Source organism: Blennius ocellaris (assembly GCF_963422515.1).
Source record: "Blennius ocellaris genome assembly, chromosome: 8".
NCBI lineage: Eukaryota > Metazoa > Chordata > Actinopteri > Blenniiformes > Blenniidae > Blennius > Blennius ocellaris.
Genome location: NC_137657.1, coordinates 21838734 through 21861590, shown reverse-complemented (window position 1 = coordinate 21861590; position 22857 = coordinate 21838734). Strand labels below are relative to the sequence as shown.

The following is a 22857-nucleotide window of genomic DNA, read 5'->3' as shown; positions in this document are numbered from 1 at the left end:
GGGCGATTATGTATCTGTCTCTCTGTGTCTCTCGCTGTCTGTCTGTGGGCTTCGCAGCAGGTGCAGGAGCTGCACAACACAGAACTATGTGCAGGAATTTCCAGCACGATGAAAGACAGATTTGTGAGAATTTATGTAAATATGAGCAATTCCCATGTTTCTGCAGTGAAATTCTTGCCCTATTACCACGTAGACACCTGCGGCTAATCATCAAGTGCGGCTTATATGTGTTTTTATTGTTAAAGTTTGCAGGTGCGGCTTAAATTTAGGTGCGCTCTATGGTGCGGAAAATACGGTAATACGGTAATCATTTCTCTTGAATGCAATATGATTTCGTACATGCAAAAGACCATTTAACCATCTCACAGATGTCTCTTCCACTGTGTCTGTTCCCACCCACCTAACAGTGTTAACCACTACTGCACTGTGCCCCGCCCACATCTGATTAAATTCAACTCTCCCCCCCAAAAAAGTCGTAATCTATAAGTATGTTAACTGGTGCTTAAATTGATCAGCAAGCTCAGACATGTTAGTTATTTTAAGTGATTGCCACTGATGCGCTCACTCCATTTCTGTCTTTGTTTGTGTGTGTGTGTGTGTGTGTGTGTGTGTGTGTGTGTGTGTGTGTGTGTGTGTGTGTGTGTGTGTGTGTGTGTGTGTGTGTGTGTGTGTGTGTGTGTGTGTGTGTGTGTGTGTGTGTGTGTGTGTGTGTGTGTGTGTGTGTGTGCGTGCGTGCGTGCGTGCGTGCGTGCGTGCGTGATAATTGTTTTGACATTGAACTCAGTCTTTTTATCTTTCTGTTTTTGTCGCTATTAAGTCACATTTGCAGCGCGACTATTTGCAGTTCCTTTGTGTGCCCGTGCGCCTCCCTGTTTGACTCGATTGTTTGAGAGCGTGTCCAGATGTGTGGGTTCTGGCATTAAATGCAGATGTCATTGCGTTGCTCGCCTCCTTCCAGCAGGGGGTCTGTATCTGATCCAGATGATCTTGCTGTTGTTTTTCAAAGGAGTCAAGCTGGCTACCAATAAATCCCCTTGTTTTTTTTTGTTTTTTTATTTTTCTAAGTGGAACTCGTAGTCAAGCGGTGGATTACACAAATATTTGATTGCTTGAGTGCTGATCTGTTTCCCCCAAATAACACGTGTGTGTGCCGAAAATCCAGGCTTAATGCGAGCCTCTGGTAAAGCTGATCAGTCATTAGGGTCGCTGTTCTGCCAACGGTCCCTTTTAATGTCAGTCTATATTTATGAGTATTTCAAGGAACTGATCAGAGAATGTGTCCTTTCTCTGTTCTGTATTTAGACAAAGAGTTTTCATTAGATTAATTTGAGATGGTGGTGACATCAGCCGTGACATTTGTCAGCTGATGAAACAGAGAGGTCCTTGTGTGACGCAGACACACTCTCATGTACAAGACGGGCCATCGTTTTGCTCTCGGCTGCATTTACGTCAAGGAGAACATTTGAAACTGATAATCCACTGTGTGCGCGCGTGTGCATGTGTGTGTGTGTGTGTGGCCTGCAAGTCTCGACTTTGTCGGCTTCACTTCTTTCAGATGAAACATGTGGGACATATTCATTTGGCCTCCTTCTCTATCTTTCTCTGATTTTTCTTGCCAAATGTCAGGCTGATGTCATGTTTCAGGGTGCGGTGCTTCCACAGGATGTGTGCTGATCCTTGAAAAGTCTTCACCCTTATATAATCTTAGGGGCATCAAAAGGTTAGCATATGTTAAATGCAGTTAATGGATACGCGTGTTTTTATTCCCGGCACATAATGAAAGATTTATTCTTTGCTCCAATGTCAAGTTGCCGAGCAAGTTGCTGATTTTGGGGATATTTCTTGCCTTACACCACCACACTAAACATTTAAAACACAATGACATTCACTCTCCAAAGAGCATCATGTTAGCTCTCTAATATGTCTAATATGAATTCAGTCCTGCCCATCAAGTTCAATGCATACAGAGCGAATACTTTCAGACACATGCTCACACAAAAAAAAATTCCAAAAAGTTGCTTCCATTATAATAATGAATTCAAATGTTCAGCTTCATGCATTGCTGAGCACAGTGGGCAGTGTAAATGGAGAAAAAGGCATCTTGCTCTCACCAGGCCAGGCCAGGGACGTTGTGTCAAAGGTGGCTGGATCTTAGGGAATTGGACAGAACAGTTAGAAAATTTGCTTTGAAAGGTTGTGAACATGCCTTTTGTGGAGAACAGAGCTCTGAAACCATCAGACATTTTCTGAGTCACCTCAACACGGAAATTCTTAAATACACTCCCTTTCTCCTGCAAATTAACCCCATGCACATTAATTTTTAGGCAGACGAAACCCACTGTAACATCCCCCTCACTTTATTAGTGCAAACCCTCAAAACAGCCTCGCCTTGTGTGCCACCTGGGACTACCTATGAAAATTTAATTTTGCGTTCAAATTGAATCACAATATTAGTTTCATTAAGTTGCATATTAATTTCATTTGCACCTATTAAATCCAAATTAGATTGCTTTTTTTTTTTTTTTTCCCCAAGCTAATTTTACCTCCATCAAAAAATATATTCAATATAGTCCAGCAAGGCTTTAAATAGCCTCTGGCTTTATATTAAAGGAACGTTTTCAGGGCTCTGATGCCATTAGTGTAGTTATTGTGCGTTATCCGTACTTGACACATATTTGAACAGAAACCCTGAATGTTACCTTGAAGCTTCAATGCAAAAACATGTTACAGTAATGTTAGGAATCACCTGGCGGGATCAATATTTCTCTACATTTTTATTTTGTTTTGATTCTTTGCAGACGCGGTGGCCACGACACATATATTATGAGTTTGAAGGACGCATTTTGCATCATTACGGTTTTATTGCAAATGGTTTATAAGTTCAATAAACCCCATATGTAATGAATTTTAAGATACTGGATTATAATGAAATTTGTCTCGAGACATGTGCTGTCCATGCAGGTGTTTTAGAAAAGGTCACGAGCATGTGTTATTTTTAATTAAAGGCAGTCAATTTAAATTTAATTAGGAACAACAGCAAGCGTGGTCTATAAAATACAGCTGTAGTCGAGTGAGTTGCAAATATATTTTTCAGTAATGCTGCCAGTGACATTTCTTTTTGTCCCTGCAATGTTGCTGGGTATGAATGGGCATCCAAACAACATGATGCCACACAACTCTTGGTTGAAGGTAATCCCACAAAAGTTCAGATTTACACTGCTACAACACAGTTGTTTTATCACCGGATGTGTGTGTACGTGACGTGAAATCAGTGGAGGGACCAGATGTGGTAATCGGATGAATAAAAGAGGGGAAAACACACTCGTATAACTGTGTTTTTCATTCATGATCGGATAAGATGCGGCTGCTTTGAACACTGTGCTCCTTGTGACGTTAACTCTTGCAGCTCATGTCAGGCTTGTGCTCTTTAATTGGCTTACACTCCAGTCCCCAACATTTAATTTTGGATTGTTTCTTATGCGATTCCTTCCATAGCCTCTTTATGCAAACAGACGAGCCCGAGGGCAGAGTTCATTTTTCATTCTGCCTTGGACACACACACACAAAAATAAAAAAAGACTTCACAATGTCTTTCTAATGCTCTGTTTGGAGTCCCTGCTCTAGCCCGCTTGATGCCATTAAGAAAAGCCAGTGCGTGCATGTGTGTCTTTTGCCCCAAGGCTACACTAACGGTCCGTCCTTAATCTGTGGATATCTATATGCGCATGTGTTGCTGGTGACAGTAAAAGCCCTTTTGTGAGCAAGTTCAGTCGGGATGCCTCAGCGTCATAAACAAGGAATTTACAGCCACTCAGTCAGAATGGGTCATTAAACTTGTGTGTGTGTGTGTGTGTGTGTGTGTGTGTGTGTGTGTGTGTGTGTGTGTGTGTGTGTGTGTGTGTGTGTGTGTGTGTGTGTGTGTGTGTGTGTGTGTGTGTGTGTGTGTGTGTGTGTGTGTGTGTGTGTGTGTGTGTGTGTGTGTGTGTGTGTGTGTGTGTGTGTTTCTGTGTGTGTGTGTGTGAACCTTCGCCATTACACTCAAGGCATTAAAAAAAGGCCCTTTGTTCCACTGTTACAGCTCATTACATTTCATTAGCTGTCTCTTCCCTGTTCTCTATTTAGTTGCATTTTTTGGCTGCGGCGATCTCTGTCAGTGTTGCCGCAAATTGCTAAAGTCAGGTGTTAATGATCCCACGCTCTCACCCCAAAAGCCAATAACCAGCTCCATCATTTTTTTGTCCTCCAGGCAGCCAGGTAACGTAAAACGTTCGGGAAGAATAAGGCGTGGAGGCAGACTTGTTGTGTTCGAGAGCTCTTTTAAACAGGAGTGAGGGATTGCTGGCGGCCTTGATGTTTGATTGCCGCGCTGGCAACTCAGACTTTGCAACAAACAGTTTGAAATTGAATTAATGCTGAAATGGATGGCTGCACCTCTGTCAAATACCGGCATCAAAATTACATCTAGCATCTGCTTTCAAGCATTGTGTTCTGCTCAATTCAGTTCAATGGGATTTAATTTTCCTCAGCCTAATGGTGCTGCAGAATTGTTGTGCTGCTTTTGGGTTTATGTTTCTTTCTTTTTTTTTGTTTCTCAACCCTCATCTACTGCACACCCTTGTCCTTCACATGCTTGCAGTGTTGAGCTTATATTAGCTTGGCAAATAGACATGTTGACACCTCTTCAATAGAGGCAAACATTGAAGTATTTAATAAACGGTGAATTTCAATAGTCCTGTTTTTTTGTTGCAGGAGAGTGGAAATTTCTCTCTTTCAAGAACAGGCCTCGTCTAACCAGGGAGTAGAAAGTGTGACCTTGAAGCTCGTGCTGCATTTCATCCCGTTTCCTTTGTTTAGCACCTTCTATTCAGTTTCCCTGTTATTGTTTTTAAACCTTTTGACGCCAACACTAATACAAATACCTACTTAACAGCGAACTAACTTAATCATGCCATTAAGCCATGTTAAGTATTGCATGATTTCATTATGAATGAGTTGAATTTCTATTTAATACCTTTATGAACATCAGTGTTTGGCTTGTTTACTTACTCCAGCAACATACATTTAAGCTTTAATATAGTTTTTTTTTTTTTTTTTTTCCCTTGTCGTGTTTGCTACATATGTTTTGTGTGTAGTAAACGTAGTCAAACATATCACTTTTTCCTTGAGACCTTCATCTTTGTTTCATCCCGAGTTCATGCAGTATCAATAGTCACTGCAGTCAAACGTGCGTATACACACACACACACATACACACGCACACACACACACACACATGCTGTGTTGTCTAAGCCGATGGAGTGAAAAATGTCCCCATGCTTGTTATGTTAGCGCATGTGAATGTATTTGTGTTAGCTAAGAGGCCCCCTGTGTGTTGCCTCCTGGTTTCCTGCGATTTACATCCATGCCTTGACTTGACTTCTACTTGGAAATAATAGGCCTTATCAACCACTCTGCTGATCTTACCACAGATTCGCGATCACCATTGTGACCAGCGGTTACACTTGCAGACGGAGGCATTGCTCTGGGTGCACTAATGACCTGACGCCTTCAGAGCAGGCGGGGCCTACCGTGAGGACCGTGAGCGGCATCCGACCCTACGGCCACCTCAACAATGTCTCGCGTGTCGGAAGTCTGCTTTTCAACCGGGAACAAAAAGATTAAAACATCGGTGTTGCTGTCAGTACTCGAGGTAACCTGACATGTCTCGGCAAGGTCAGGATGAATGTCGGCATGTCACCAGTGAGGAGAGGTGGGGCTTCACAGGGGAAAAACTCCCACTCTTCCTGCTCAAAGAAAGCCATGCATGTCAGGAGCACAACCCAAAGTATGCCTGACATTTTATCCATTGGGGTATGAACCATGAATCCACCCCCTCCTCCATGTCAGACTGTGTCTTTATCCTTCTATAATATTTGTGCTTCTTCTGAAGGAGAATGCTCGGCGGAAGCTTCAGAGAGCTGTGCGTGAGTTTTCAATGACAAGCGCGATCCCCATACCAACCTCAACCCTCCCACGTGTTGGGGTTACTTCTTTTTTGACTTTGACCTCTTCCCCATGGTGAAGCTCACTGTATTGTTGCCCTCCCAACACACTGAAGAAGATCCTCTGCACATTGCAGATAGTTCTTGACATCTGCAATGTCGCGGCATCTTGACATGAATTGATGAACGGATCTGAAGATTAATAGGAATGTAGCCACTACTACACCATTTGTGAAAAGTATCCAATTGTGAATTGTTTGACAGCTATTGTGATTTGACTTGCAATTTGAGTTTACCTGCAGTCCCCCCCCTAAATTTTTTTTTAAAAAATGGTACATTTCTTGCTGCAATAACGCTTAAATGCTATTCCAAATTGTAAAAATGACACCTAAAAAGATATGAATGATTTTGAACAAGTATTTTTTTTCTAATTTGTAGTAACAGTATTACATCTGAGAAATGTGAATACAAAATAGAGTAGAAAAAAACAAAACACCCACCTTCAAGTAAAAACACTCCTCACTTTGAAATATGTTGCCTTTATCAAATAAATAGGCTGCATTGAACAGTCCACATTCAAATAACGCTGAGAGCAATAACAAGGCGAGTGTAATATTTCAATGACTACTGGATATGACGGCATGGGGAGCGTGGTTACAGACCAGATTATACTTTTTTATTTTTCTGTGCCTCTATGCAACATTGTTATACTGAGTGATTAGGACCCCTCTTCGGGAGACGGAGTGGCTGCACCACCCTCATAAACTCAACAAGACCAACCGAAATCCAGTCGATGTCTGTGTAAAGAAAGAAAGTGTTTCTAACTTAGTATCAAACAGGAAATGAAATTAAAATGTGTCCATAATCTTCACTTGACCTGTGATGAGTGATAAAATAAAATTCTGTTCAGTGTTCAGTTTTGAAGAAGTTTTTTTTTTTTCACCGCAGCAGCAACGGCAAATGTAATCAGTCCTTAAATGTCCCATTTGCAGGAGCACATGCAGGTGATGATGTCCGATTGTATTAATGTCTGATTAACTCAAATAGACAAACGTGATTATTTTTTCAGCAATATTCTAACGTCTAACTAACAGCTGAATTTGGGTGTGATAGCTATGATAATACAGAGGAGGACATTCATGTCTTCATAACCGAAAAACTGCAAATTTACAGCAAACATTCACTCCAGGCCTCATATGAATTAAAGAAATTTGAGGTGGTTTTGAGCTTGAGCTCAGGCTTGCAGCTTTTCTTTCCACAATCTAATAAGTTTTATGTTTGGATAAAGCCATTTCAGAAATATTGATAAAGATAGGATTGGATTGACTTTATTACTCCCCAGAGGGAAATTAAAATGTCACAGTAGCCAGGTACATAGCACATGTACAATTATAATACAATAAAAGCACGTTACAAACTACAGGCAATGATCCATATATTAAATATTTTAAGTTAAAACCAAACCCTGCCTGTGCAGATATAAGCACGGACACATCACCTATAATCATACACATATGCAAATCCTTTGTGCATATTTTGCGGTGTAGGAGGCAGAGATTATTTTGCTTCAGTGAGGATTTAGAGGAGCAGAAGTAGATAGATTATAGAGTCTGATGGCACTAGGAAGGAATGGTTTCCTGCTGCGTTCCTATAAACAGCGACGCTGGATGACTCTGGCTGAAGCTGCTCTTCAGGTCGTCCAGTGGAGAGCATTGGATGGGAGACACTGTCCTCAATTGTCCGCAATTTTGCCAACATTCTGTCTTCAGCCACGTCCTTCAGAGAGACAAGCTTTGAGCCAACAACCAATCCCGTCTTTTAATTCAGTTTATTTAGTGTTTTGACATCCTTGCCATAATGCCTCTTCGCCAGCGCGCCACAGTGAAGGAGATACTTGTAATAACAGGCCGGTAGGAGACCTGGAGCAGCTTGCTGCATACATTGAAGGACCTGAGGAGTTCTTTTAAACTCAGCCAAGCCACATTCCATAAAATTCACCATAAGTCATTCTGGAGATTTCTAATTTGCCAGAATTTGACCTGCATACTGTTATGTATGAATGGATGTTTGGACAACTCAAAATCACACCGCCTTTGGTCTCTTGTCTGTGGTTATACCTAGACACAAGCCTTTTAGCTGATTTCAAAAGGTGATGACCACATTTTACTTTCGGTGTTACAAAATAAACACTTCAGAGCTTCTTCCGCGATTTCTTTTTTCACAATTTAGTTTTTTTTTATCAAAGTCAGCACATTGTGTTTTTAAGCTACAGGCCTTGACATGACACAGCAAAGCTCACTGGCAACACGCAGAAATTACCACTGAAGAATAGTCGGGTCACTAAAAGAATAGCGGAGCCGTTTTTGAAGATAAAAGTCTGGGCTTCAAAGAGAAAGGGGAGTGTGGTCTGCAGAGAGAACGATGGGAAGTCATTAACCAAGTTAAAAGCAAATTGAATCAGAGCCGTGCACTCATTTGTAATTTCAATTTCTCTGGCAACAGCGTGGATATAAATAAGGTGAAATGCCACAGAGATATATAAATGTGTTGTTGTTTTTTTTCTTCTTCTTCTTCTTCTTCTCCCCCCTTTCATTCTGCCTCATACACACTCTAACCAACAATCAAAGATGGCATATCTGCCCGAGCATTACACTTCCTCTCAGACTGTAATATCCACCACTGGGATATTGTGTGATTTTTACTTCAAATAATTTGTCCATATCTCTTCCTCATCTTACAAGCAATATATAAGCCACGTCGGGCTGCTCTCCTTGACTGCATTTTCATTTTGTTTATCGTTGGTCAGTGATCTAGTCTTTTCTTTTCAATGTTGTTTTTCCTCTGCGAGCAGCATAAGTGAAAACGCGTCATGTCGGGCAACAACAAAAGAGGGAGAAAATGTTGTGATGTGCTTTAGAAAGTCGAATTACAGCCAGTGATGTTTACATAAGGGTTTCTGATCACGTACCTATGTATATAGAATTGTGGGAATGCATGGCTGCCCAATATACACACACACAATCTCCTTCGATTTTGCACTTTAGCAAATGCACACATCCAAATACGTACACACACACACACACACAAACACGCACACACACACAGAGGCCCACAAAGGAATTCCCATTTTCTTTTTCTATTTCATTCCACATGCGCACGCGCGCGCGCGCACACACACACACACACACACAATCATATGCAGACATACTCCCACTCAGTTACACGCGCACACACACACACACACACACACACATATGCCCACACCTCTCCTAGCTATGTACCACGGTGGCCTTTCTTGCTGTTTATCAAACCAATGTATGGGTAGTTTTCAGCTCCACTGGTCTGAACATTTTATTCCATTTCCCTCTTTCCCACTGCTTAACACACAAACTCACAAATATATGCCAGAGGCTCATGCACATACACACGCAGAGAGACGCGTGCACACACTCCCTCTCCTTCCACTGTTCTCCACACTCACCAGGAGAGACTCGGCTCCCCACAGTATATCCAAAAGATTGATGTGTCTCCTTGGACAAAATGAGATTGTGTGTCATTACAAGGTATTACGCCACAGAACCCCAGAGTAACTGAATTAGTCCCAGTGTGTCACAGGCGCGCGCACACACACACACACACACACACACACACACACACACACACACACACACACACACACACACACACACACACACACACACACACACACACACACACACACACACACACACACACACACACACACACACACACACACACACACACACACACACACACACACACACACACACACTTGTCTTACAGACTTTAGAGTGCAGCATTTCCCTTCATGTTGTCTTGAATGTGATAAAGCAAGCAGTCATTCGATACATGTCATTGAGTTCACTGGGGGCATGTGCACATCTTCAGCGGCCCTATTACACGATTTGTCGTCGATGACATGCTTTTTTGTCGCGATGCCTACTGAATTTAAGGCTAAACAGTTGCACTTATGTCAAAGATTTTTTTCCGAAATCATGAGAAAATACTTTTTTTTACGTTGAACCAATATTTCAGAAGTAACCTCTTTTATAACTCCTCCGTTAATTCTACAAGAACACACCAGGCCTCATCTTCAGATAGACCAGTGGTTTATGATGTTTGGCAATCATAAACACACAGCAGACCATTATGTTTAAGGCCTCTCTTAAGTAAACACTTTGCATCTTCAATGTGGTGTTTCAACAAGACATTGGCACGGGCACCTTGTAAATAGTTCTGTGCATACACGAGCAGATCGCCAATAACAACAATGGCGGCATGACTCCCGGTCCATATTCTCCTGGGACTTGGTAGTTTTATAGTTGAGTCACCTGTAATAGCATTGTTCTCTGTGCACACGTGTGCGTAGTTTTATACAAAAACAAGTGCCCCTACATGACAACTACATGGTTTACAATGTTTCTGTCATTGCCGTGGAAATGGATCTTGATTTCAAAACGTTGCTGTGTAAACTTTTGTGAAACAAAAACTTGAATCATTGCATAAATGCCACATGTAGGGCCATATGTTTAATAAACCCTGTGAAGCACTTTAGAAAAAATCAAATGAATTTTAAATGCCTGCACAAGGTTTCTCGCAGGATCGATTGACTAAACTCTCATATTTCCGGCTGTGTTTGTCACGTTAGTTTGCCGTCTTTTTATGTAGCCTTAGAAAATCAACGTGGCCGATCAGTGAAGTGGTGAGACAGGCATTCAATCAATCACCAGTCGTGCACTTCAGTCACCCAGTGAGTGCCAAGAGCGGGTCACTCAGACTTGCTGTGAGTCAGGTAGTTTGTCAGAGAAGCTGTGATCCACCGTGAGTGCATCAGGTTGAGTCAGCTTGACGTTCAGGCAGGTTGACAGGGAAAAGTGATTTCATCTGTCAGTCACTCTGCGAGGTGGTCAGTTCAGTGGGCAGGCAGCAGGTGAGGTGATTAGCTGCCAAACATTCAATCAGCCTGCCTGAACGTCCTACTTCAGATCATATCATCGTCTTAACACTTTGGCTGACTTTATCTAGGAGCGTGGGGGGGGTTCAATAACAAACAAGCATCAGTCCATTCTTGTGTGGTAACAATGGGCTGATTGATGTAGTGCAAACACCATCTCAAGGCCAGTCTACAGACATAACAGAAGTTGGGAAAACACTCCCGAGTTCCTCTGCAGACATGGGCTTGTGGTTTCACACACAAACGCACATGCTCTCATACACATACACGTGCTGCCTTTTTTTTCCAGTCAAAACAACAAGCCGAACTACTGGGGTGAGCAGCAGAAAACTGAGGTCGGCATGTGACACATTTTCTAACACACAAAAAATACACAGGGCTCTTAGTGTGTAGCACTGAGAACATGAGACTGAATAACAGAATTCAAGAGGTCAGACACAAAGGCTGGATTGAGCAGAGAGAAAAGGCCCCCAGCTGCACTGGAACACACTGTCATCCACACACTGTCAGATAAAAGAGGTTACCTAAGTACACACACACACACACACACACACACACACACACACACACACACACACACACACACACACACACACACACACACACACACACACACACACACACACACACACACACACACACACACACACACACACACACACACACACACACACACACACACACACACACACACACACACACACACACACACACACACGCATCAGAAAAACAAACCTCCCAACTATATTGTGAAGTTTTGGTCAGAACAGAAAACCATGTGCTGATTTGTACGGTAGTCTGGCATGGAGCTTTATAGTCACAAATCAAGGATCCGTCCTTAAAAACTATATTCAAACTTAAATCTTACCTAAACTTAACAACGTGACATAAGTTCTGCTGTTTGGTTGCATCATTGTTGCCTGTATGGACTGTTTAGTTTTGTTTTTACTGTCTCCCTATGTACACATTTTCCCCACAAGTGCAAAAGGTTTTGGTGAGTCACTCTGGATTTATCACACGGTCCAAAGACCTGCATCGTTGGTGGATTTGGTGTTTCAAAAGTGACGATGGATGTCAATGTGTATGGATGTGATTGTCTGCGTTAACCTCGCCTTTCGTCCAATATCAGCTGGGATCAATCCCAGTCACTCCTCATGTAAATGTGGAATACCGTCGCCTTCAAAGCAAAGCAAAAAGATAAGACTTTAAATATACTGGGCAACAGGTTCTTGCTGTTGAATTTGCACCTTCTTCTTCGGATTGTGTGGGCCTCACCCAAGTAACCGGGTGTAGGAGAGCGGCTGAAGAGCCTCACAAAAATCAAGACATTAAAATACAAAAATCTTTCTCAGCCTCTTGCTTGCATATTGTTCCTGCTGGTGTGATTGATAAAAATAGAAATAAGGCAGCAACCATCAGTTAAACAAAAATGTTAAAGTTCATAATTCAATAAAAGCTCTTACATTATCTAATACTTTACACATTCTCAAAGGTTCTGTGTATGTCTGCATTTGCGTTTGACTGCCAATCTTTTTCACAATTACTAATTGCCCTCTTTTCTTGCTCCTATTAGAGCTTCACCCCTTTGTGTTGCGTTATTTGTTCCTCCGCTTTCAGTTTTCCACCTCCACTTTGACTTTGAGATGACACAAGCAGCAAGCTTAGAGGCTTTAGGCATTGTTCAGTCACATAATGCCACTTTTAAGATTGTGTTTACTCATATACCCGCTGCACTTCCTCATCCGTTTTAACAATAAGTACAGTGAGTAATCTCGCCTTCCAATTTTAAAAAGCTCTCAGATTTGCCCTGACAGTTTTGTTTTCATAATTACATTTTGAAACTGGTACAATACAAGCCCCAACACACGCACACACACGCACCAACTGCTCAATTTGTTTGTGCGTAGAACATTTGTTTTTGTAATTAATGTGTAGATGCTAAATGCTTATCATTGAGAAAACATTTTTCCTGCTCAACTCTTTCTCAGTCGGCATCTTTAAGATGCGGAACAGGGGAGCCCCTCCGAAGGGAACTGCACTGTGTTCATGTGTGTGTTGAGGGAGCTTTACAAATGTATAGAGGAACCACTGGGCTTTCCTCTCTTTGTTAACGCTTCAAGGCTGCAACCGCACAATAGTCTCTCTCTGTCTTCGACTCATAGACACACTCGCACACACTGGGGAGGTAGCCTTTCCTATTGTAACACATTGATAAACTGCATGGTTGTCAGGTACAACAGCTACCTCTGCGGTTTAATTAACTGCGACGGAACAGCACAGGGAGAGGACAGATATAAAGTAGGGATAGAATTCAGACTGATAAGGATATTCCTTAATTCTACGAGCACTTCTTTCTTACAGGAGTGAGTGTTTCTGTTCATAACACTCCAGGTGAATTTCATAAATAGCCAAAAGTAATGTGCGATCCTGCAAGTTTAAGTTGCTGTTGATTCAGAATAAGATGCAATAAAGAGTTTTTGTTATTTTTCTCATTCAACATAAGTTGAACGCACGCTGAACGTACGCGAGGGCGACACTACTCCTCTCCTTCTGTCACTGCTATTTTGAGGTTGCTGACTAGTTGTCGCAGTCCGTTTAGGCTAATGGAGAAGTCGAAACTGCTAATGTGTTGTTGTGATACCGGACAAATGTTCAGTAGGAACACACTCACTCGGGCACATGAACACACATGTACACAATTGATGCAAATAGGCACACACACAGAAACACACAGACAGACACCCAAGCCGGCCACTGACTGTCTCTTGAGATTAATGTTGGTGTGATCCACTCAGCTGGGCCTGATCACATTAAGATGGATGGACCCCCTGGTGATGGTGTATGTGTGTTGTTTGTGCGCGAGTGTGTGTGTGTGTGCACGCAGGGTCCCATCTGTCTGTGTTTTCGCCACAGCTAGGCCCCGTGACCTAGCTGCCATCTTTAGTGCCCCCAGCTCGGATAAGCAATACCCTGAGAAGAGGAGATGGATGGGTAGACGGACTGATAGCTGTATTCTCTTCTCTGTTCCAGGTTTGGTGATTTGTGAAGATAAAAATCCAACTGTCTTTTTACCGACCATTACAAATGAATCAAGTTATTTGGTGAACGTACAAATGGGGTAGAATGTTACGCAATCTAATAAAATAGGAGCATTGCTGAATGTATAATGTTGATCTTTTCAATACTGTGATCGCTCACATGATGTCTTCATCTATCTTAAGTTGTAAATGTTGAATAGCCTGTTTAATTTGAACCCATCAGTAGTGCCATATCTATATATATATATATATATATATATATATATATCACAATTTTAGATTCTAATATCTGGTTTTATGAAAAAAAGGACACAATGCAAGTATTTTTTCTAAAATCAGGTCAGTGACATTCAAACTCAAACATCTAACAACATACATTTTTAAATAAATGAAAGGAAACCTGCAATTTCTATGGAAGAAAACTGAAAGAGTCTCTCGCTCTCCAGCCACTAAGTGGCAGGAGAGCAGTCTCTGTGTAGTTGTTTTTTTTTTTTTTTTTTCCCAAAAGAACTAAAACGGGAAGTCAAGAAAAGCTGCTCCCAGGACTTGTATTGGTTTCTAACAAGTAACCGATTGTTGAGTCAACAAACATTTCACAAAGGAAATAAATTCAGCGAGTAATTAAAAGCCCATACACTTTTGGGCTGTTGGCCAGTTGTTTGGGAAGTGGACTTGGGATCTGAGGTTTCCAAGTTCCAAACCCACAGCTGACAGGGTCCTTGAGCAAGGCTTGGTTGTTGTGGTGTTCAGGGGCCTTAGTTCCACATAGACCAGCCACTCCATTAGATATGCATGTTCATGTTGTACAAGCTAATCAAACCACTGTATATTGAAAGAGAACAGATTTTACAAGTGTATCTAATGAAGTGGGTAGTGATCATCTTCATAAAAACTCAGCATTTCATTGTGTTAACACATTCAGCGCTACGCTTTTTTCTGATTTGCCTTTGTCTTGCTGCTCTGTTCTTCGCGGAGCCGCTTCCAGACTTCACTGCACACACAGAAGCAATCAGGATGTACTGACGGCCTCAGTACTGCCTAGTAGAATCTGTCAACGTGACAGACGTCACGCTATAGCTGGTAATTGAGAAAAATGGCTATTCTCTAGCAAAGTGCTCCTCTTGAATAATGTGAAATCTACGTGACCCAAGTTACATGATGCAAAATTGAAAACAGTTGTATCCTTTCTGCAGCTGGAGTTCTGCGACGTCCGCCCGTTTGTGTCAAGCTCCTGGGGAATCCCTGTTATTTCTCAGTGCCGCCGTCACGGCCAGATTCTGGGTTTATGCTCGTTATCTCCAACAGTCTGATTTCATAGCCTCATTCTCGCTGCCTTGCATCACAGCATTTGATGGTTATTAATGTTTAGTGATATGTTTTTGGTTTTTTTTCTTCTTCACTGTTGGAGTGTATAAATCCCAAACCAATTTTTAGCTTTGTGGCAGTTGTATTAAAGAGGAACTGGTGCTTTTGATGTTTTGTCTGTCGTCAGTAGCTGCCTTTAATAGCGCTGTGTGAACAGTCAGTCATGTTGTTTGTGAGGAGCCGGACTGTGGTCCATTATTAGTCATAGTCGGGTTTCTTTGGGTCTTTAGTGGAAACAACACTTGGCAGAGAGCGTTCTGTGTCGAAGATGCCTCTGTGTTCATCTCACGCTGGCTTGACTGCATGGTCTTTACACAGAATACTGTGAAGTAGTGTGAGAAACGAAATGACTGAGGTCACAGCAGTGTCTGCTTTTAACCTGGTAGAACAAATTACAGGTCAGGAATGAAATCCAAATGCAGGAAATGCTTTTAATAATGGTTTTTAGACCATGCTCCTGTGGTGATTTAGGAACGGTGTTTAAAGAAAAATTCCCTTTCAAAGCATTTCTTTCTGCCTTCTGTTTATATCTAGTGTGAGGCGGTCTTCTTTTCATGCCGTATTGTTTATTCCCCTTCTTTTCAGCGTCAATTAAAATCATGCCTTTGCTCTTTGTGAAGCCGCTGACCCGTCTGATCTCGGCGGAGGAGACAGCCATTCGTGATCATTTTGGAATCAGCCGAATTCTCCAAACGAAGAGAGAAACTGTCCTATGTCTGACTCATTTTCTCTTTTGACAGACGTAACACCCCGAGCTTTCTTTTTTAAGGCCTCTTCATTTGATTTGTATGCTCAGCCTGTTCTCCATTTTCTCAGGCTTTGTTTGGTGCTGTGCTTCATGTTAAAATCTACATCTGGTGTGATATTAAATTACTGTTGACAAATGCATCTATCAATAAAATACACCCATTGAAATTTTTTGCATCGAAATCACTGAAGCCCTGCATCTTCTCTCGCTCGTGTTTTTCTGTGTCTAGGTGTCTGAACGCATGCACCTACTGCAAGACGAAGCACGCCAGAGGAGACCTGGCCAGCTATCCCGTCGAGGAGCTGGCAGAGAGAGCCAGGCAGTCCTTCCAGGGTGAGTACTTCAAGGGATGGGTTGCTCAAAAGTTGGTCTATCTTCTTAATAGCTGGTGATTTGGTTGTCGCAAAGTCAATTTAATGAGTGTTACCGTCATTATTTTGTGCCCTTGTAATTCACTTCTCGGTGTCTTGCGGAGTTTAATGCACAGTGTGAGTCCTGGGTGTGTTTGCGTGTCTGTGTGCGCCCTATTAGGAGGGGAAGGTTTTAGTAACACATGTTGATGTTTTTGTTCTTGGGTAGAGGGTCCAGCCAGTTGGCTCGGGTTCGATGCCAAAGGAACAGCTGTTGTGCCCTGGCATCTGTTCCTTAAGAGCACACTCCCAGAATCCCCCAACTGCACAGCAGGCTATGCCTGTATTAGAGCCCCAGGCAGGTCAGTCAAGGGCAACTCAACACATTGATAGCAAGTAGTCAGCTAGCGTGTGAGGAGCTAATAGATTTTACAAGATAATTTTGTCATAACTTAGTATTGCATATGTTTTTTGAAAAAAGCTTCATGAGTTTTTTTTTCGTTTTTTTGTAGAATTATCTGCTCGTGTTATATGTTCTTTCATGGCTGGGAAGAAGCAACAGAAAGTTATTGTCACATCCACACAAAAAAAACTGTTTTCATCCAGATTTAATCAGTTTTCTCTCATACAGAAAGTGTAAAAGAGCCAAATGATCATTATTGTTTTTAATCGCCAGTCGTCTTAGTGTTTAAATTGAAAACTGTTGAGGTTACTTGTGTTAACACTCAAAATGCATTGGAGCAGTCAAAAAACATTGTCGAACTAAACTCTGGACACATGCTGACATGGTTATTGTCTCCCCTTCCCCATCTGAAGATCCTGTTATTTCTGGCTCTATTGAGCTACAGAATGACCAACATGATTCTTCTCTCACTTTAGACACGCATGGTTCATAACAATGTTGGAGTGAAGCACTTGACAGTCAGCTGACACCAGAACTTGTGAATGCGCTGCTTTGTGCCACTGAGTGACACTCAGGACTTACTTGTCCAGTGATTCTCTGTGGCGCACAATCACACCACTGATAGTCTCAAAACTCGCAAGAATATAAAATCTATCATTAGAACAGATTACAACTGATTGTGGTTTTGTAACACAACTTTACAACTCTAAAAAATTATAGTTTGGTCATGCCTCTTGCTGCTTTTGACCTAAATAGAAGAGTTAGCACGAGGCTGCTTGGTTTGACGCTTCTCCATATCAGAATCAGCTAGAATAATGGCATAAGATTATGTTGCAGCTCCATGTTTCCCCCCGGGACCCCTCGTCTATAGCACCGAACTTAATGATTTCAATACAAACAGCAGAACTTGATTCATCTTTTGTTTTTCTCCTATTTAGTGTCATTGGTCTGAAGCAAGTTTCAGTGTACATTAGGTGATGAAAAAAATCCAGAATGTACCCTTGACAAGGGCATGGCTTCCTGAGTCCCATCTACAACCCTCTTAAACAGCTGCATCCATGCCACTGCCACAGGGTGGGCAGTCAAGGGCAAACTCGCCAGCTGTTTGAACCTTGGTATGTGCATGGATGTTTTTACACATGTGTGATGGGTGAACATACACCTGCCCTTTACACTTGTTTGAGCAAAGTTAGAACTGCAGGACAATGAATGTAAGCTTTACTTAAGGGCAACAGTTGTCAAAACGGATTTGAGAAGTTGATAAATGAATAAATCGGTCAAATTTACTTAATCAACATACACTAGAATAGCTTTTGGTTGTGATTTGTAATGATTTTCTTCCACGCTGTGCAGTCAAAGTCCCATCTGTGGGCTTTTAGGGACAAAATGGAATCTTATTTTATGTTTGATGGGATGTTGTGATGTTGAGGTAAGCAGTGGGTATGGTGAGAAGAAGGCTTTTTGTTTTACCTGAATTGCAGCGACTAAAACTCTGACTCCATAGGACGTTGTCTGAAAAGTGGGAACAAGTCTCAATAATAGAAAGGCTAAGGTTTCATGTACCTCACACTTTCCAGATGAGCTGTGTTTATGAAATCAGAATTAAAAACATTGTTTGGGGGTGAACATATGAACTAGAGCACTAAAGTCATATTTGTTTTTTAGCTGTATGTAATGAGTGTATGCAAAAAAAAAAAAACATGTATAAAGTCAGTTAAAATGCAATACCATTAGGGCTAAGGTTCTAATAATTAAAGTGTATTAAATGTAATAAAAAAAAAAAAAAAGAAGTCCCCCCAGGGATTATTAAATAGTTTCTTATTCTGAAGTATAATGAATACATGTATAGTCTCATTTTCAAAATGAATGCCTTGAAGTGGCACCCTTCAAAAAGACGTTATTCACTGCCTATTTTACCACCTACTGGGCAAATAATTCAGCAGAAGTGGCGACCTGGAGACCAGAGGCGGCTCAATCTCCACAGTTCCCCAATGAAATCACACTCTGAATTAATGTGTGTGTTGCTTCATTAAACTTTGTTTCTGAGGTCAAAAACGTGGACATACTTTACATATGTCTGCCCCAGATAATAGAAACCACATGGCTGGACCCCAACGTTAAGTTTTGGAGGTTTTCCAGCATTAGCAACAGCAAAACTGAAGTGGATTGCAGGTTTTGCACTAGACTTGTGCTGCCTTTGATTGTATGTGATCTATTAAAGGGATTGCTTCTTTTTTGTTAGAATTGCTAAGAGAAACAGATGCACTTGATCCCTAATTTACACCAGGTATAACCATACCTCTGCACTCAATGTGATCTGCTGCCATTCTACACATATTTCCACCAGAAGCACCTCTGTGCTTCACTCTGCTGACCATGCACGCTTGTTTTTATATAGAAGCTGCGTCACTTTGCACAGAGGCGAGTGAAATAAATTAAATTAGTATCTTATCTCGAAGAGTTCTATTTCACTTCATTCATTAAACATTGCAACAAAACTGTTGTCTCCTGGATAGAAATCGGAGCCTCAAAAGGGAGTTCGAGTCAGGGCTTGAGAAAGACACAGCGAATGTTTGAATTGGTATAATAAAACAAATGCGACAGTGTCAAATCGATCAGCATCTAATGGAAATCCATTTTTTGTAATTGTATGATGATCAGAAAGCCTTTTCATTTTGACACTCAAGCTTTCAGTATGGGGCTTGGAAAAGCATTGTATCAGTGAGAAGGCCATACAAAATAGAAGAACCACCAGCCTGTATGTGTGTGTTGGTGCTTTGTGAGAAGGACGGGCTGATCCGTTACAACGCAGGAAATATGAGTGTCAGAGACAGTTAGTAGTTGTTTTGAAAACAGAAAAAAAAAGGAAGCGGGACATGACAGCCTGTTACAATGTAGAGACAGTTGGAGTAAGTCATCCTCAAGATGGGCCATGAAAAAAAAAAGAGAGAAACGAGGCTTCACTTCCTTGTCCAATATTTCTTTTCTACTCATGGATCCAAAACACAAAAGCTTAAGTTACCATTTTAAAGTTAGTGTACATTTGAAATGCCACATTATTGTGGAGACAGTTTGGTCATTGCTCCAATTCAACTGTAATTGTGTCTCACACAGACACACTTGCTTGCACTTGCAGAGAAAAAGACACACACTTGCTGGTATGTGTGATAAGTAGGTTTCATCTCTGAAAGTCATTTGGCATCCATAGCCTTTGGCCATCTAATGTATATTTTGTCTGTCACATGCCATATGTTTGAATCATCTTCTACATTTATGAATGAAAGGCACGCTGTTTACTCCATCAAATATTTTTGCTAGAGTTTGAATTACATTATGGCAGGGCGGCTATGCCCCTTTTCCGAGCTCACTCTCACTCTATTAGCCGCTTTCTCTTATCTCAAACAAATTGAGCCTTACAAATACACTGCAATTTGATTTGCTATTTGATGTATTTTGAATAAAAATAGGCTGCGAGTATGAATACTAATTTTGATTGGCCAGTCAGCCAGCGTTGGGGGGTATTTGATTGGTTTATCTCCGGCAACTTTGAAAGGATTTATGGGATTTATTCAAATGCGATTTGAGGTAAATAGCTCTCATTCCATCTCAAAAGAGAGAGAGAGAGAGAGAGTGTGTATGTGTGTGTGTGAGTGCACGGCTTTTAAAATAATCTGAATTATTCAAATGTATGAATGTATAATTTTTAACATCAGAGAGGTTTGTTAATGCATGCAGGTAATGGAGGCTCCGGGATGTCATCGGAAATGACAAGGTTATGGGTGGAGAGCGCAGCAGTTCGTACGCGCAGTTCTGTGTGTGACAGACACATGCTGGGAGACTGATGAGTGTGGGGGTGGGCTGCGCGTCAGTGGGGAAGTGCGTATATTTACGTCTGTGAAAAAAAAAAACCAAAACAGAAATATGTCATAAAATTTCTCGGGCAATGACTGTGTTTACTGTGTGCTGAATCTAGAAGATGGGGGAGATAAACATTGCATTGCTCTTCTTTTCTTCAGAACTTCCACGCCACTGCAGCAGTTGACTTTTGTCTTAATGACCCTTAGACCCCTCTCTGTCTTCGTTGTGTTGCGCCTCTGTATTTTGTATGTTTTTTTTTAGTCATGGGGATTTTCTTTTCTACAGGACACGGGACGATGTTATGAAGTGATTATACACTTCATAACATCGTCCTGTTTCCTGTATTTTGGACGCGTGCAGCTTTATCATAGATAAAAGTCAAGAGATGGATCCGGTCTTACAGTTGTGTTTGATTTTGTGACCAGGCATAAAGCTCAGGCTGTGTTTTCATGTCTGGAGTTTGCATGTTCCTTCTGTGTTTTTATGGGGTTTGTTCCGATACTCCCCTTATCTGAAGACTTGCTTGTTTAGTTAAGAGGTGAACTTGACTGTACGTTGCCAGATTTCAATCCCTTTGACCTAAACTTAGATAAGGCGCTTTTAGAAGATGAATGGATACGAAGGTTTGGAGGCCCACAATGATAAACACTGAAGTCATTAAACATCTTTTCTTAAAACTGCCTCCGAGAAAAGAGCAGTGGAATGGAAACACTTAATTGGAAAAGATTTAGTCTTATATGAAATGGCTGATCACTATCATGTTCAGCTTAGCTGAGGTTTATCTCATGAATCATATCCAGATGACACATGTTACAGATGATGTAACATTCAGGCATATGTTTTGGGAATGTCAGGAGGTTAAGTATTTTCACAGGGGGAAGTTTGTGTTGCTTTATCTAGTACGGATCAGGAAAGATTTTCCATGCCCCCATTGTCACATCATCTTATAAAGTCTGATTTTCTCTTCCAGTAAAAACAAAGTTGACAGGACACTTCTCTCTCTTTTTTTTTTTTTTAACCACAGGCTTCTTCTCTAGCGCTGCAGAGAACTGCTCGTCTCATGAGCAGCCTCCTGACTGCAGAGTATCTCACATGTACCCACATCAATAACCAATCACTGAGAGACTGGAGGAAACCTACAGTTGTACAGATTCTCTGTGGACTTCTAAACAGTGTGTTTCTCATTGGACTTGGGAAAGATGATCTTTTAAAAGGTCTTACTGCTGCCAGGAAAGATGCTGGCAGTACAATACAAACCTCTCAATACAAATACTAGACTCTGATGTATAAATATGCATCCTGACTTTGGGAACATTGTGGTATCAGTTGCTGGAGTACAAAGGGACAGAACTGGTTCTGAACTACATGTAAAAAGTAAGTCTGCCAGTTTCTATAAGACGTATATCCAAGAAGGATTGTCACAACAGAAATAAGAATTCACTTTGATAACTGACATGGTTAATACAGTTTGACTTGATTTCGTAAACCTAGATTTATTCAAATGAAATCGGGCTCATGACATTGTATTATTTGTTGATGCATGCAAAATCCTTTGAAATGCAATAATAATGTAGATCCAATGTGTCTTATAGTGTTGCCATAAATCAAAAGTCGGAGGGTTAAAGCATGATTACGTCGTCTTCTAGCATTTGTGTTAAAATATATTTTCTTAATAGGACTTTCCACATTTCCTCTCAAATTAAAGGCAAATTCATAAACTCAAATGCTTCAGAGTCTGAAGCTTGCTTGTGGCTCTTCTGGAAACATGGCGACTGCCCCAAGAAGCATGACAAAAGCTGAGGAGCCAGTCAGATAGAGTGATGTGCCAGAGCCGTGTGGTGTGAGAGAGAGAGAGAGAGAGAGAGAGAGAGAGAGAGAGAGAGAGAGAGAGAGAGAGAGAGAGAGAGAGAGAGAGAGAGAGAGAGAGAGAGAGAGAGAGAGAGAGAGAGAGAGAGAGAGAGAGAGAGAGAGAGAGAGAGAGAGAGAGAGAGAGAGAGAGAGAGAAGAGAGAGAGAGAGAGAGAGAGAGAGAGAGAGAGAGAGAGAGAGAGAGAGAGAGAGAGAGAGAGAGCGAGAGCGCTCTATTTTTGTTGTGGCCTTGAAACCCCCACTGCGGCTGACGCCTTGTCATTTTAAACTG

General features: G+C 41.5%; 1 protein-coding gene across 2 annotated transcripts in view; it reads left to right on the top strand.

Moving 5' to 3' along the window:
* cdkal1 (CDK5 regulatory subunit associated protein 1-like 1) overlaps window positions 1-22857 on the top strand; it is a 253720-nt gene that overhangs the window by 98698 nt on the left and 132165 nt on the right. For both annotated transcript variants that reach the window (XM_080501478.1, XM_080501479.1), the window contains exon 8: window positions 16337-16440. In XM_080501478.1, coding sequence (XP_080357604.1) covers window positions 16337-16440 — 104 coding nt within the window. The remainder of the gene's footprint in view (window positions 1-16336; window positions 16441-22857) is intronic.